The 14842-nt window shown below is 48.4% G+C and overlaps 1 protein-coding gene across 3 annotated transcripts in view; it reads right to left on the bottom strand.

Annotated features, from left to right (window-relative positions):
• Positions 1–14842, bottom strand: part of LRIG1 (leucine rich repeats and immunoglobulin like domains 1) — a 164357-nt gene that overhangs the window by 58064 nt on the left and 91451 nt on the right. For all 3 annotated transcript variants that reach the window (XM_073901516.1, XM_073901517.1, XM_025884709.2), the window contains one exon: positions 7742–7816. In XM_073901516.1, the coding sequence (XP_073757617.1) occupies positions 7742–7816 (75 nt within the window). The remainder of the gene's footprint in view (positions 1–7741; positions 7817–14842) is intronic.

A 14842-nucleotide genomic window follows, 5' to 3' on the forward strand; every position in this document is an offset into this window, starting at 1 on the left:
TTTTCTATTTTGAGGCTCATCGGTGGTATCCAGGGGCTGATGAGGCCGCAGTTCTTAGAACCAGGGGTCCTGCTCGGCCCCTTCCAACAGAAGCTTGCTGGCTCTTCGGAGCAGCCTGCCTGCTGACAAAGCAAAAGACGGGGACGGGACCACGGGCCTTAAAAGGGAATGAGTCATGTCCTGTGAGTACGTCTCCAAGTACCCAACATGTTGGTCGATGGTCAAGCATGCCAGGTGCGCCTGTAACTTAGACTCACGTGTGGGGGGGGGGAAGGAGAACCAGGCCAGGGGAGCCTCAGCTAAAATGTCACTCCATGGGGGAAACTCCCCCCTCTTACACCCCAGCAGTGACAGCAGTGAGGAACCCCGTAGACCTTCCCTCGCCTGCATTACGATGGTCTGTTTACCCATCTTGCTCTGCAGCTAGCCTATGAGTTCCTTGGGGGCAGAAACCCCAGTCTGTGTGGCTTTACCCCACAGCAAGCTACAGCAGCCCTGCATCTGAGCCCCTGGTCTCCATCCTGAACCCACCCCAGCCTCCTCCCCATTTATCTCGTTTGCTCACAGATGACCAGGACGACAGCTTCCCAGTGGCAGAAGGCAGGGACACCAGGGAGTAAGTGGGGGGCGGGCAGGTGTGGGCCCTGAGTTTTGATTCCATCAGGGCTCCCTTTAACTTGCACCTGGAACAAAGCAGTACCGTTCATGTCTTAGGCGAGGGCAAAGATTTATCTGATAGTAGTGACTGATAAGCAGCAGGAAGGCAAGTGGTGCTAAAAGCACCTCCCTGCAGGGGCTCTTCCTGCCCAGGGGGGCAGGGCGGTCCGCAGAGCCTCTCATAACCCACACACAGAGGTCGCCTGCCAGGGTAGGCTGTTCCCTAAGCGCTCCCTGCCTCTGCAGTAACTGGGGAAGGTCTGCTGGGGAGATCTGCATGATCACCAATACACAGCAGATTAAGCAGAGACCAATTTAGAACGGCCGCGAGCCTCAAGCCCACAGCCACAGCCCAATCTGTTCTCCCCCAGCACCTTCCCCAGAAGTAAATACCTCACCAGGCTTTTGAGCCCCACTGTTCCAAACCGGCAACATCAGGAACTTGCCTTCTAAGTAATTTACTGCCCTTCAAAAGCTAAGCAGCTTTGTAAGGACTCCACACCTGAGCCTTGGAGCGCCCCGCCCCCATCCCTACGTAAGTACAGGCAGTGGTTCTCAAACCAGCAGCAGCACCTGGGAACTTGGGAGCAAGGCAAATTGTTTAGTAGCACTCCAGGCCTGCTGGATCAGAAACGGGCTGAGGCCTGGCCATGTGGGTCTCAGCAAGCCTCCCTGTCGAGGGAGGCTTGCCTACCGGCAGAGTCTGCTCCCATTTAACAACCTGCTGACAGGTGGCTCAGTTTGAGAATCACAGAGGTGATGGGGGAAAAAAAAAAAATTCCATGATCTCCCGAGGGAATGGGTGTGCTGTTTCATCTAGGGCAAAGATTCAGTTCACACCAACGACACTCCGGGGGCAAACACGGCGGAAAGTGAGCGCGGCTCTGAAGACACAGGAGAGGAACCTGAGCCCCCTTTTTATACATAATGCGCTGTTTTCTGACTAAAGGCCATAGCTTCCATTTCGTGTGGGAAACGAACGGGCCACAGAGCAAAGATGTTCACTCAAAATTTGACTTGGGACTTTTTAAACACAACTTTGTTCAGTTTCTGCCTAAAGTGTCTCAGTCACTATTAACTCCACACTCCTGAGAAGGCAATAAAATGCCACCAACGGCCCAGATAGGGTATCCTTGCACACCAATGCCGAAACAGACCAACCTTCCTTCACCAGCACGGCTACACGGGCTTCTTAGGGGGAGGACGCATCTCTGAAGCAGAACGGGGCAAGGGCTACCCAATTCCGCATTTTCTATGAAACTGGATTACGTCCACTCTTAGCCTCATGATTTGTGGATGGTTTCGCAAATTCCTCTACAGAAAGGACCGATGATCCTTTACCTTTGGGAGAATTGCTACACTTACCTCACCTCCCACACACACCTACAGGCCCCCCAGGTCCAGCTACGTATCCATACACAAGGCGCTTCACCATCTGAGATGACTGCTCAAGGTTCCCACGTGAAGTATTACTTCATACTTCTGGGGATAAACATGGTGTGTAAAAAACAAAACAAAACAACAACAAAGGTTTTAACATCAATTCTATATTATGTCTGCAGATGATGACCTTCCTCCAGGTGAGGCAAAATGGAGAAAGTTTTAAAGGCAGCTAAGTGAAGAGAAAGGCAAGAGACCTCATCCCAGCTCACTAGGGGGGAGAAACACACACACACACGCACTTTTAGGAACCCCAGCCAGCTATTATTACTCAAGTGTACTCTCTCCTGTGCTGTACGCCTGATCACTGACAGCCTAGCTCCGGTCCCCAAGACGAGCCAGTTGAGTTCTGGTTTCTCTTCTCCATGGCTTCTGGTTTTGGACCCTCTTAGAGACTAATTCCTCCCCTCAGCCCTGAGGGGCCACGGGCAAATCATCACTGACTCCCCTCTAAGGCCTGCTCTTTAATTATACTTTAATGTGAACTGATCTTTGCTTTAATGAGCCTGTAAAGAAGATTGATTTGGCCCCTCTTTTTTCTAGAGGGTTTACCAGGCAGGCATGAGAAAGTTAAGAACTGCTATTGATTTTACTTCCCCAGAAGGTACAACCAAGAAGAGCGCTCCATCCTTCACAGCCTCGGGTACCCTCAACTCCACCCAGGGCTCCTTCCACTTAACTGGCTTTGAGTGGGGTCACAGACAGGACACCAGGTTTCATTCCTTCCAGGTTTTTATTTTCCGGAAGTTACAATAAAGAGATGTTAAATATACCATCCCTTTTACTTAATCCATTTTTCTTTAGCCAAGCGGTCACAGCAAAATGGGTAACTATGGAGACTAACATCCACCTCTGGTATTTTTACTTAAATTATTCTAAGTCTTCCAAATCCATTTTGCTAACATGAGAGAAAAATACTTTTCTCCAAAAAAAAATTAATTTTCAGATTAGTGGTTGCCAGGAGTCTAAGAGGAAAGGGATGGGGTATGGGTTTTGTTTTTGTTTTGTTTTTTTGAGGTAATGATAATGTTCTGGAATTAGAAACTGATGATGGCTGCACAACAAGAATGAACTAAAAGCTGCTGAACTATATACTCTAAAGTGCTTAAAACAGTGAGTTTTGTTATGTTAATTTTATCTTAACAAAAAAAAATTAGTTTTCGAGGGGCACCCGGATGGCTCTGTCAGTGGAGCATGAGACTCTTGATCTTGGGGTTGTGAGTTCGAGCCCCACATTGGGTGAAAGATTACTTAAAATAAGATCTTTAGAACAAATAATTTTCTTTTTTTAAATTTTATTTTATGTTATGTTAGTCACCATTCATTACATCACTAGTTTTTGATGTAGTAGAACAAATACTTTTCAAAAGAAATTTTTTTTTCATCACCCGAAGTAAAAGGTGTTTCAATGTGTTTTCAAATCAGACAGAAACCTAAGGGATTTTAATAGGACTATGACAGAGTCACAAGTAATTGTGTGCAAGTCATCTCCACCGAGCTCTCCCCTCTGATCTAGGCTAAAGGCGATGGAGAGTGAACGACAAGGCATGGAGAAGAGACAAGGTTTAAAATATACACCAACAGTGGGGCGCCTGGCTGGCTCCGTTGGCAGATTATGCGACTTTCAGTTTCAGGGTGGTGATTTGGGAGCCCCAGGTTGGGGATGGAGGTTACTTAAAACAAGCAAACAAACAAAAACACCCGCGCACTCACCCCTGAACTGGAAAAGAAGTTACGTGGACCGAGCCCAGGGCTGGACGGGAAACAGGTTACAGCTGACATGCATGAGACAAAAGCAAACGTTGATTTCACAGCAACCTTTTTACTCCAGCACTGAAAAATCCAATCATTTCCACTGTAACCGATCTTCTCAATGATACAAGTGCAGTAACACCACAAGCGGAAATTTTTCTTCACCAGAAATGTCACTTATGCATCAGACAAAATTACGGTTGCCGTGGGAATTGTAACATGAGTTTCCTGGACTTCAAATTACACACACACACACACACACACACACACACACACACACACACACACGGAAACGTAAAAATCTACCGGCAGAGTCTGCTCCCATTTAACAAAACTCTTGTTTCTTTTTCTGAGCACTGTTTTATCAAATTAGCTCCCTCACTCCCCACCCCGATCCTATTAAAAGCTTTCCTTGAGTTTCATGCTTTTTTGTTAGTAAGGACAAATGGCTTTGGCATTATCCTCAGAACATGATGCAAATAAATCTGCTCTCTGACAAATACTTTAATTGAATTAGATTCCTTTAATCAGAAAGGATTAACCAACTGAAATTTTACTAAATGACTTCAGTTCCCAAAACTCTGCAAAAGTCTGTTCTGAGGCCCTGATAGTAAAGCCAGACGCAAAACAAACCACCCCCCCCACCCCACCCTGGGCAGCCCCTACTGTGACCCCTGCGAAGGAGGGCCCTGACATCTGGGGCCTTGGAGCACTGTCCTGTGAGCAAGGAGCCAGGTTACGGACGGGGACTCGGGACACTGGAAAGCAAGCATGGAAATGACGAGCTGATTTCCAGAGGCAAACATCAGTACTGACAGGTGTCAGAGCTGCAGACCACAAACCTGCTCCTTCAGCAGAAGCCAGCATGCTGCACGAGTGCGTATGGCATGGTGGCATCGGTCCTTTCTCTTGTGACCTCACTGCCCCTGTGCTCTCAGTTTCCGGGTCACAGAAGGAATATGAAATTGTCTCAGCCCCTTCATTCAACAGATGAAATAAAAGCGACCTGTCCCAGGTCACAACATCAGTCAGAGCTGGACGCACACCTGGGCTGCCCTTTCCCTGAGGCCCCACCTATAAACGTGTCCCCCAAAATCGTGCCAGCTCCTCTACCTCAGCTGGTCTCAGCCAGAGAGTCTCTTTGCATATTTTGCTTACTTTCTGGACTCTCTAGGCTGAGGTGCACACACACAGGTGTACCCCCACAACGGGAAGGTGAGATGCAAATTTGGGGGTTAGGGCATGAAATGAGACATATATTGAGCTCGCGGACCTACCGGGTCTTCACACACTGTGCTAGGGGCTTCCCAGATGTGATAGCACCGAACCCTAGTAAGGACACTCTCATAAGGCCCCTGGGCCCCAACCTCAGGGACCTACTACATAGTTGTTGAACATAAGACACTTTTTAAAATTCAGTGGTTCCGAAGAGCCACAGACACACCAGCAAAAACAAGTTCTTCAAAGCCTGACGGATGGGAATTATCCTGGGAACAGAGAGGCTGAGTGCTTCCTGGGCCAGGCTGGAAGGACATGCTCATCCACTGCCCGCTGCTACTTTCATCCCTGTCCTTTGCACGGTCCCCTTGGGAAACACAGAAAGGCATGAAGGATGATAGCAAAATTATCCATAATCCTGCTACCCAAATGTCACGCTGCTAACCTAACTTTGCAGGCACTGGATCCAGGGAACACAGGCCTCTCAGAGAAAAGGAACATCAACACCCTTCAGTTTCTGTGGTTTCAGAGAAATCACTGACCAAGTCAGAGGGAGACCAGTGTCAGGCCAAAGAGGTGGCTGCCAATACTAACCTGCATTTTCCAAACTCACTCAAAACCAGGAGGGAGTCTTTATTTCTTCTCCCTGCTTTACATAGTTTAACGCTGTCTAATTGGAACAGCAGGAACAAGGCCAGCTGGCCCCACGGCTCCAGGCTCTTGGGCCAAGGAACAGAAATGTATTTTTAGTCAGCAGAGCAAGGCGCGATTCAAAGTACGACAGGCCCCCAGGGTAAGCTGGGGGCCCTGCCCATCTCTGGCACCAAGGGGGTTCAGAGTCACCTGCCATGCTCCCGCACCCAGTGCGTGGGGGCAGATAAAGGAAAAGAGCATGGGCATGGGTTTCTGTGTTCAGTCTCAGTTCCTCCTCTCGACTTGGCAACTTACAGGGAACTCAGGGATCCTTGGTTTCCTGTTGGTGACACAAAGATGTTCTCTGTGTCCCTGGTTTCCTCCCCGAGGGAAGAGCAAAGGGAGGGAAGGCAGCGCTTCTCACACTTGAATGAGCGTGAAAGGGCCAAGGGACCTTACTAAAGCAGCTTCTGATCCAGCATGGCCGAGTGGAGGCCTGAGGTTGTGCATTTCCAACAAGCTCAGCGCAGGTAGGACATTGCTGGCCCAGGAACCACACTTAAAGTAGCAATAAGTTAAAAGCATCTTCTAGTGCTTTGCTCTATGAATATACAAGGGAGCATGACATCCTTAATCAGCCTCCGGTCTGGCTAACTCATTTAATTTAGCCAGCAGTCCAACACTTTCCAGATGCTGGACACAAAGCCACAGTGAGACCCTTGCCTGTCCATCTTGGGACCAAAGGCTACAACCTTCATTCCAGCACTGCAGAGAAACAAGGACTGACTCACAGATCCTGTGGTCCCACGGGTGAGATCAGGCCAGGGCCCCAGGGGCCACGTGACAGGAGGCCACAAGCCAGAAGCAGCAGCTTCTGTCTGTCAAACACCTCCTACGTGTTATGCACGATGCACTTCTCTCAAACCTCTGGCTCACCTTCCCCACGTGTAAAATGGATTAAGGAAACACTCTGTAAATGAGGACAATGAGGGTGGGAGAGAGGAAGCGGTTTCTCCAGGACACAGAGCTGGAGAGGCCATTCTAACCCCGTGCTATTTCAATCCTGCAATTCCTTGAAAAGGGTTAAGCCCAACACCCCATCTTGTAAGGACGGTGCACCTCCCGAGCACGGGGCCTGTTGCCGGCAAAAACTTGTCGCCCGCAAGCTACAAGAGCTATCGTATTGATGTGACGTCTTCTCACCAAGTACCTCTGCTCTGCCCAGAAAAGATACACGCAGGTGAGCCAACGAGCTCTAACATCGGCAGAATCAAAATCAAATAAAAATAGGCTGGGCTGGCGTGGAAAAAGGAAATTTAGTGTGAAGAGAGAAGGGCTCTGCTGAGGAGGCTGTCCACAGAATCTGGTTGAGAAAACTGTTGGGACTCAGGATGGGTTCATCTGGAAAAACCTCTGGGCGGGTTTCAAACAAGCAAGCACCTCCTGCTGAGGGCTGAAGTGGGCATCACTCAGGAGCAAAGACTCTTAGCTGCTCTGACGAGAACACCCTGCAGCCTACCTTCCTTTTTCACTTAAGTCCCTTTACAGCCTTTTTCATTTCCAGCGTGTTGTCGAACACTTGACCACATCAACGGATTCCTTACTTTTAGCTTGATTTCAGAGGCCTGGGGGTATTTTCTTTTTTAAAGCTGTAAAACTGAACTGGGTCACGTGAACAGACTCATTGCCACAAACATGAGCTTGCTGTCTTGTAATTCACAAGGCTTCCTTTAATTCGAGTTCATTCACTTCAAGTTGCAATTTACCCAGTAGGACCAAGACACTTATTAATTCTATGTACCTCCTGGCATGGAGAAGACCAATCTCCTCCCAAATTAGATGAGGTGAGTCTTCCAGGTTTTCATCCTACAAACCCCAAAACAGCAAGCAAGGCACTTGTCACAAGCATTAGGGCTCTGTGGGGAAAGACTGTTCTACACCAGCGAGCACAGGGACACAAGTTTTCCTGCCACCAAATGTCAGCAAGATAATACCACGGCCTCACAACCCAGCCCAGGGTTCCCCGAGTGGCATCACTTACAGGAAGAGAGACACAATGTGAGATGAAGCAGCACCCAGGGACGGCACAGCTGTCAGCTCATTGTTATTGAGGTACCTGTAACAACAAGAAGAAATTTCTCACTTAAATTAGCAGTTTGAAAAATTTCATACGGACAAAGTAAATCAAAGAACAGTGACGAATCGGCCATGGGAAGACAATACTGCAATGTTCAATAAAAGAAAAAGAATTTTATTTTATTTTTAAGATTTTATTTATTTATTTGAGAGAGTGCATGAGCATGAACAGGGAGAGAGGCAGAGGCAGAGGGAGAAGCAGACTCCCCGCTAAGCTGGGAGCCCAACTCGGGGCTCCATCCCAGGACTCTGGGATCATGACCTGAGTTGAAGGCAGGACCTTAACTTAACTGACTGACTGAGTCACTTAACTAACTGAGCCACCCAGGCACCCCAAAAGATAAGGAATTTTAAAAGAGAGTTTTTAAAGGTAGAGAAGTCACATGAGCTCACAAAAACGAACCATCTGTCACACCTATGGTTTAGAAACACACTCTCGGGGTGGGGGGGGGCCACCTGTCTTCCAGATTGTCATCTAGCTCCGAAATCAACACTGACAAACAGGGAACAGTGATGAAAGGTCAAGACACGTGACACAGAACAAAAGCACCCTGAGACCACCGACGAGGATGCTCCTTGTGGGCTGGACGACTCAGAAAAGGGTATGGGGGGAAAGACCTTCCAGGTTGCTTTCCCATGTCTGTGACATGGGATTCTGTGAATCACAGCTCTGGCGTCACCAAAGGGCAGCGCCCTCATACCCAGGGCCGGAGTCTCCCCCATGCTCAGAGTTCCGAGGACCTCGGGACATGTGGGCCAGTTACTCCAGTGCCTCAGCTGTGCAACAAGTAACAAGGAAGCTGGACTTGGGGAGTCTCATCTCTGTGTGATTCCAGCTTCCCTGAATTGGATGAAGCCTCCAGGCACGTTTTCCAGGAATGCATACACACAGACACACACATTTGCACAAAGACATTTTGAAAATCCTCCCCAGACCAGACGTGCTCTCCAGAGCCCCCTTCCCGCTCCAGCATTCTAGATCTGTATTTCCAGAGTTCTTATCTCTTCATGAAAGGGGAAGCCCGCAAACCAAAACACAGTTCGCTGGGTCTGCCCCCAGAGGCTCTGCAATCCAGCCTCCTTACATGGACATGAATTTCCAAATCTGGGAAGAGAATCCAAAATCAGACTTGCGAAGTGAGCCCAAAAATCCTTAATACAGCCAGAGCACAGGGATCCAGCTTTCTGCTGGGTGACAGGCTGGAAGGAACCCGTATCTGAGATGCAGAATCAAAGGGATAATGCTAAGTTATCATACTTTTTTTTCCCCCTTAAGAGAGTGTGTCTTACATGGACCATCTTGTTACTGTTTGAAGACAAGGCCACTGAAATGACAGTTGCATTCCTGCAAGTATACAGCTAGTATTGGCTTGAATCGAATAATCTGGCTGCCATCTTCTATAGACATGAACAAGAGAAAAAAAAAAAAAAAAAAAAGGAAAAGGGCTTGAATTATCCCATTTGCTTTCGGCAGTGCCAGAGCCAGTTAGAGATGAGGCTTGGCAATTATTGGGCCGTGGGACACAGAACGTCTGTTTCAATAGCTTCATGACTGAAGCATCTGGCAGAGAGAAAGCAGATCCGTATCATGTGGCAAATCCCTTCTTCACTTAAAGGGCCCTTGTCTGTGTGTTGAAGTAGACAATTAATTACTTTAACAGTCTCTTATCTGACTGCCCCCGGAATCAGCCTGCTTCTGCTTCACCTCTTCACTCCTCCAACCCTGCAGCAATCCATTTCCCATCTTGGTGCAGGGATGATGAGAACTCTCCAGGGGTTTTAATCTCTCCTAATACATTTTCACGGTACCATCAATGGACTTATTACTCGAGGAGACCCTCAGATCTTTGCAGGGCAAAGAAAACTAAGGTCAGGGCCGGCTGCCAATAAGGGAGCTTGTGTAAGATGTCTTCAGTGCCTAGAGATCTGTTCTAGAACATGATGATGCTGCTAATAAAAATGTCGGCAGCAGCTAACCTACGGAGGGGCTACTATGTGCCAGGCATGGCTCTAGGAGCTTTCCAGTGTACTAACTCATCTTTAGACGCCTAGGGGGTAAGTCCCATGGACACTCCCATTGTACCAAGGAGGAAATGGAAACACTGAGGTGTTGACTAATTTGACGGTCACCATAGTAAGTGGTAGTGGCCTAGGGAGTGTCGCCCCCCCAAGTCTAGCTTCTTAACCACTCACTACCCTCCATCTCTCTATAATTACAGCAGCAACTACCTGCCTGATGCAACTGCATCATTACCACTCTGAGTCAGGTACCAGGTCCTCGTGCTGGTCCCTACCCTACAGCTAAGGGCTCTAAGTCAAGTTTCAGTTGCAGTCACAAGGCTAAGGCCACACAACTAGAAGATGGTACAAGCAACAACTGAACCCAAGAATGGCTGCCAAACAGAGGCGAGCCACGAGTGGCAAAGCCAGCAAGCCGGGAGGCTCCTAAACCCTCAGGTAACATGGTGGTTGTGCTTCGGGCTGCTTAGGATCGGACTTGATGCTAAACCTGAAACAGACAACATGGACTTCTCCGCAGGGGAACTTTTGCCGAACAACCTCAGTGTCAGGCCGGCCCTACTGCACAGAAATAAATGAACAAGGAAAAGCGGCAACATGGTAAGATTTTAAATCCTGCACAAACTGCTGGAAGCAGAGCGTACAGGTGCGGCAGACCAGTGCTAAAGATGAACAGGGCATTTTATATCTAGAGTGGCAGTAAACAGATTTAGGCAGAGATCACAGGCTCTGATCCCAACAGGGCTGCTCGATTTATGCAGGGGACAGTGTCAGGATCCAAAGGAGAAGAGCTGCATGGCCCGCATACCTCTCGATCGTTCCTATGTAAAAAGCACCGCTCGCTAAATGTAAGTCAGTTGGCATTACCACTACTGGCTTTCTTTTTGTGTGCCCTGAGAACAGTATCCTCAGAAGGCAGTGGAGACCATACTCGCTCTGAGACACGACCAGCTTGCCAGCCTGAAATAGAGACCAGTCAAAAATAGCACGGCCAGAGCTCGGAGGGAAGGTTGAGCACAGTCTCCACGAATAAGGAAACTAGGAATTTAGGACGGGGTTTGATGAAATCTTCTGAGTATCTAGGGTTGTGCAGTTTTCTACCCTTCACACTCCCCCTACATGTGCTCCCATCCGAGGCCCTAAAAATCCTTCTAAAATGTCTTGCTTCTTGAACTGACTTTTCCTGATGATTTAGGACCAAGAAGTGCCTCCCTTAGGTGGATGAGACCATGAATTGTAGTCCAACCCTGGACCTGGAAGAGGTGTAAAATAAGGGAAATGGGGCTCCATGGACTGCCTGACCCCAGGGCAGAACCTAGAGGTGGGCCTTTTCCAGCTCACCCATCATAAGGTGTGCATGGGCCTTCTGAGCTCTCTCTGCAATGTTCCGTTACTCAGCTCGCTGAAAGGAAGTTCTATTTTGTAAGACACAAAATGTTAGGAAGGGTGTTTCAGAGTACTTTAATTATTATCTCAATGAAATGAGGCTTCCACAGACAACGAAAAACAAACCCAAAGCATGATTTTGGGTTACAGGGCTTTTGGGTCCATTTTTTTTAATTGCTGTGTATTATTTATTGAATAGCCGATCTGAGCGCACAGTAAAATTTCCAAACCATTTCAAAAGAGAAAAACCAGGAATATACAGTGAAAAACGAAGCTTCCTTGCACTTCAGTCCCCTGGTCGGCCTCCAAGAGGAAGCGCCGGCTGCCAGCTCTGAGAGATGCACGCATGTTTCTCTTTTACACAGATGCTTGTGAATTATACAGACTGTTCTGGAGCGCACTTTCCCCTCAGTAATATATCTTGTAGATCTCCCTCATTCTTTCGACCAGCTGCAAAGTATTCCTCTGTCAGCATGAATGAATGACCATCTATTTAGCCAATCAACTCTGGGGAGGCATTTCGGGCAGTGCCAAAGGCAAGGAAGCTACCCTTCATAACAAAGTTGGGCAGAAGGCTGCAACTTCAGTTAGCTCTGCTTCTTACAAGGCACAAAGTCATCAATAACAGGTAGGAGTGCAGGTTTTAGAGTCAGAGCCTCTTCATCAATAACTATACGAGGGCTTTTAGCTCCTTGAGAATGAGGCATACTAAATAATTACTCTGGCAAGACTTTTTCTATACCAGATAGCCAGATGTGCTTCCTTTAGGACAGGGATTGAGGGGATACTTCAAGTCAGCAATTACAAACAATAATAGTTAAGTGCGGAGTTTGTGCACTAGGCCCTCTGCTGAATGCTGCCATGCACCATACCTCACTGGATCACATGCCAAGCCTCTGAGGAAGGCACTCAAGTATCACTCCACCTTAAAAGGAGAAACCAAGGCACTATGACAGAGTAGCCGAGCAGGGGTTACTCGGAGGGCATTTTTACAGCTCGGATCTGCAAATCAGAGAGCTCTGGGTTCATTCAACCCCAATCCTGCCCTTTAGCAACTGAAGGGCCTTCAGCATGTCACTCAACCTTCCTGTGCCTTAGTTTCCTCCACAAAAAAATGTAAACAACACCAGTATCAACTTCATAGGGTTGTGGCAGGACCCGGCTGAAATAATTAAACCTAGCGGCTTAGGATCGAGCCAGAAATAGAGTAAATGCTTAACAGGTGGTGGGAATTCGCAGCCAAAGGGCAGTGCCTCAGAAAGATAACCCTGGTTATTTCAGCCCTCCCTTCAACACACTACACTACACTACACCACACTCACTCACACACACACACACACACACACGCACGCACACACACGCACACACACACGCACACACACTGGGGTGGGGGGGCGTGATCCTGAGACACCAGAGGGTGACAGTGACACACACACACACACACACACACACACACACACACACTGGGGTGGGGGGGCGTGATCCTGAGACACCAGAGGGTGAGCCATAAATACCCAAAGGCAGGGCACACACAGGCTTCCCGGCCGCCTTGAGGAACATTTTAGGTCAACGGCCCTGGAAAGCACACAGCAGCACCCACAGTGAGCATTCTGGGGCCAGGCGGCAAGCACGTGACCTGCATGCAGTTCTTAAAGAGGATAGTATAAATAGCCCCTCTTTTTTTTTTTTTTTTAAAGATTTTATTTATTTATTCATGAGAGACAGAGAGAGAGAGGCAGAGGGAGGAGCAGGCTCCCAAGGAGCAGGGAGCCCGATGCGGGACTCGATCCCAGGACCCTGGGATCATGACCTGAGCCGAAGGCAGACGCTTAACCATCTGAGCCACCCAGGCGCCCTAAATAGCCCCTCCTATTAACAGAGGAGCCTGGCCGTCCAGGACCCCTGGCTGGAGGCCCTCCCTGGTGGGCTTTCCTCAGAGCCGTGGGCAGTACAGACCGTGTGGCTTGGCAGCAGCTGCTCAAGCATCCTCATGGCCTCCAGGGGCCTCCATCAGCGGTGCTTTCTCTCTCCAGTGAGCCATGATGGACTGTGGTTCCAGGCCTCCAAAATAAAACCACTGCTAAACCACGACCTACTGTTTTGCCAGCCTGTGGTGCTCCTCTCGCCGAGGTTTCTAGACTCAGAGAGAGGGCTCTGAGGGTTTAGGAGAGCTGATAGCTCCCGGGAAAGCCCTGAACCCAGTCAATTTAGAAGCAATTGTATGTCAATTACAATTTTTTTTTTCTTCAATAGCCTTTCCCACCTCCCCACCCCTTACTTCTGACAGGCCCTTTACCATCTGCCTCCACAACGGATTAGAATTCCCTCCAGGAAAGGCCCAGATCTGCATCAGTGAGAAGTTCCACTGCTCTGGGCTCCGGGGAATTCGTCTTGTCCATCCCAGTGTGATCCCAGGGGCTGCAGGCAGTCACGGTGGTAAAAGGCCCAACCAACTGGCCCTCAAAGATTTGTTTCTCAATAACGCACCCAGCTTGGGAGGGCTTTGTGGTTCCAAATGTAGCAGAAGGAAATAACACTCAGTAGCCTCCCCATGTGCAAAGCCCTGGACATCACCTCCAATTAGTAACTCTAGTACCATTGGTCATGTGTTCATACATCCACGTTGCATAAAGGGAAAAGCAATGAGGCACTAAGTAACTCGTCCAGGGGCACAGACCAGCAAAGAGCAAAACCAGAAATCAAATCCAGGTCTGTCTGCTACCAAACTGTGTGTGTTTTTTCCACTACACCACACTGTATCCAAAAGATGCAATCTCTGTCTTCACGCCTCCCACACGTGAGAAGGAAGTGTTGCCACAGAAAGCATGGCACAGGAGTTAGACTGGGAGGCGGGTGCAGGCCCCATCCAACCACTGGCTAGCATGCAATCCCAGCCAAGCCCCCATACTTTGGCTCCTTCCAATGTCTGGAGAAGGTGGCAGTGACAATAAGGAGTACAGCAGTGCTCAGGACGATGGCTAGCTAAGGTCAACCTTCATGAGTGCAATATTAGCAGGATGAAGGAGAGCAGTCACACACAAAACAAAGAGCTCAGGATGCGGTCAGGGGCCTCATCCAGCTCACAAATGCAACAGGAGTTCTGAGGAGGGAGAAAAGCCAAGGTGGAGGGAGAAGGGGTATTTTATTAGGTCAAATTAGCACAGTGACCCACCTCACACTTCCTTGCTCCCTCCACCGGCTGTTGACCTTACAGGAAAACTAGGGTCCTGGACAGAATATTCCCAAGGGCTCCTTCCAACTATGAAGTTCTTTTAACTTCGGAAGTTTAAGCCTTTTTTAAAGAGACATGGAAATCATAACCATAATTTGGAGAATTTGGAGATGGGGCTAGGGGATGCAGGTATTCGGCCAATTGCACTAAGGAATGAAATTAAGGTTCCTTTAGATAAATCACCCAACAATGAAATCAAAGAATAAACAAGGACTTCTATCAGTTACATATAATGATCAGAAAGTGTAAAGCACTTACCTAACAATATCTAATAAAAATCACTGACAATAGAAGCATGGGGTGAATAATTTATGAAATATCCATGTGTGGTAGTTTTACATAAAAATTTAAGTGGGGGTGCCTGGGTGG

The sequence above is a fragment of the Callorhinus ursinus genome, unplaced genomic scaffold, assembly GCF_003265705.2.
Source record: "Callorhinus ursinus isolate GAN/ISIS: 27379988/994484 unplaced genomic scaffold, GSC_fseal_2.0 scaffold15, whole genome shotgun sequence".
Lineage (NCBI taxonomy): Eukaryota > Metazoa > Chordata > Mammalia > Carnivora > Otariidae > Callorhinus > Callorhinus ursinus.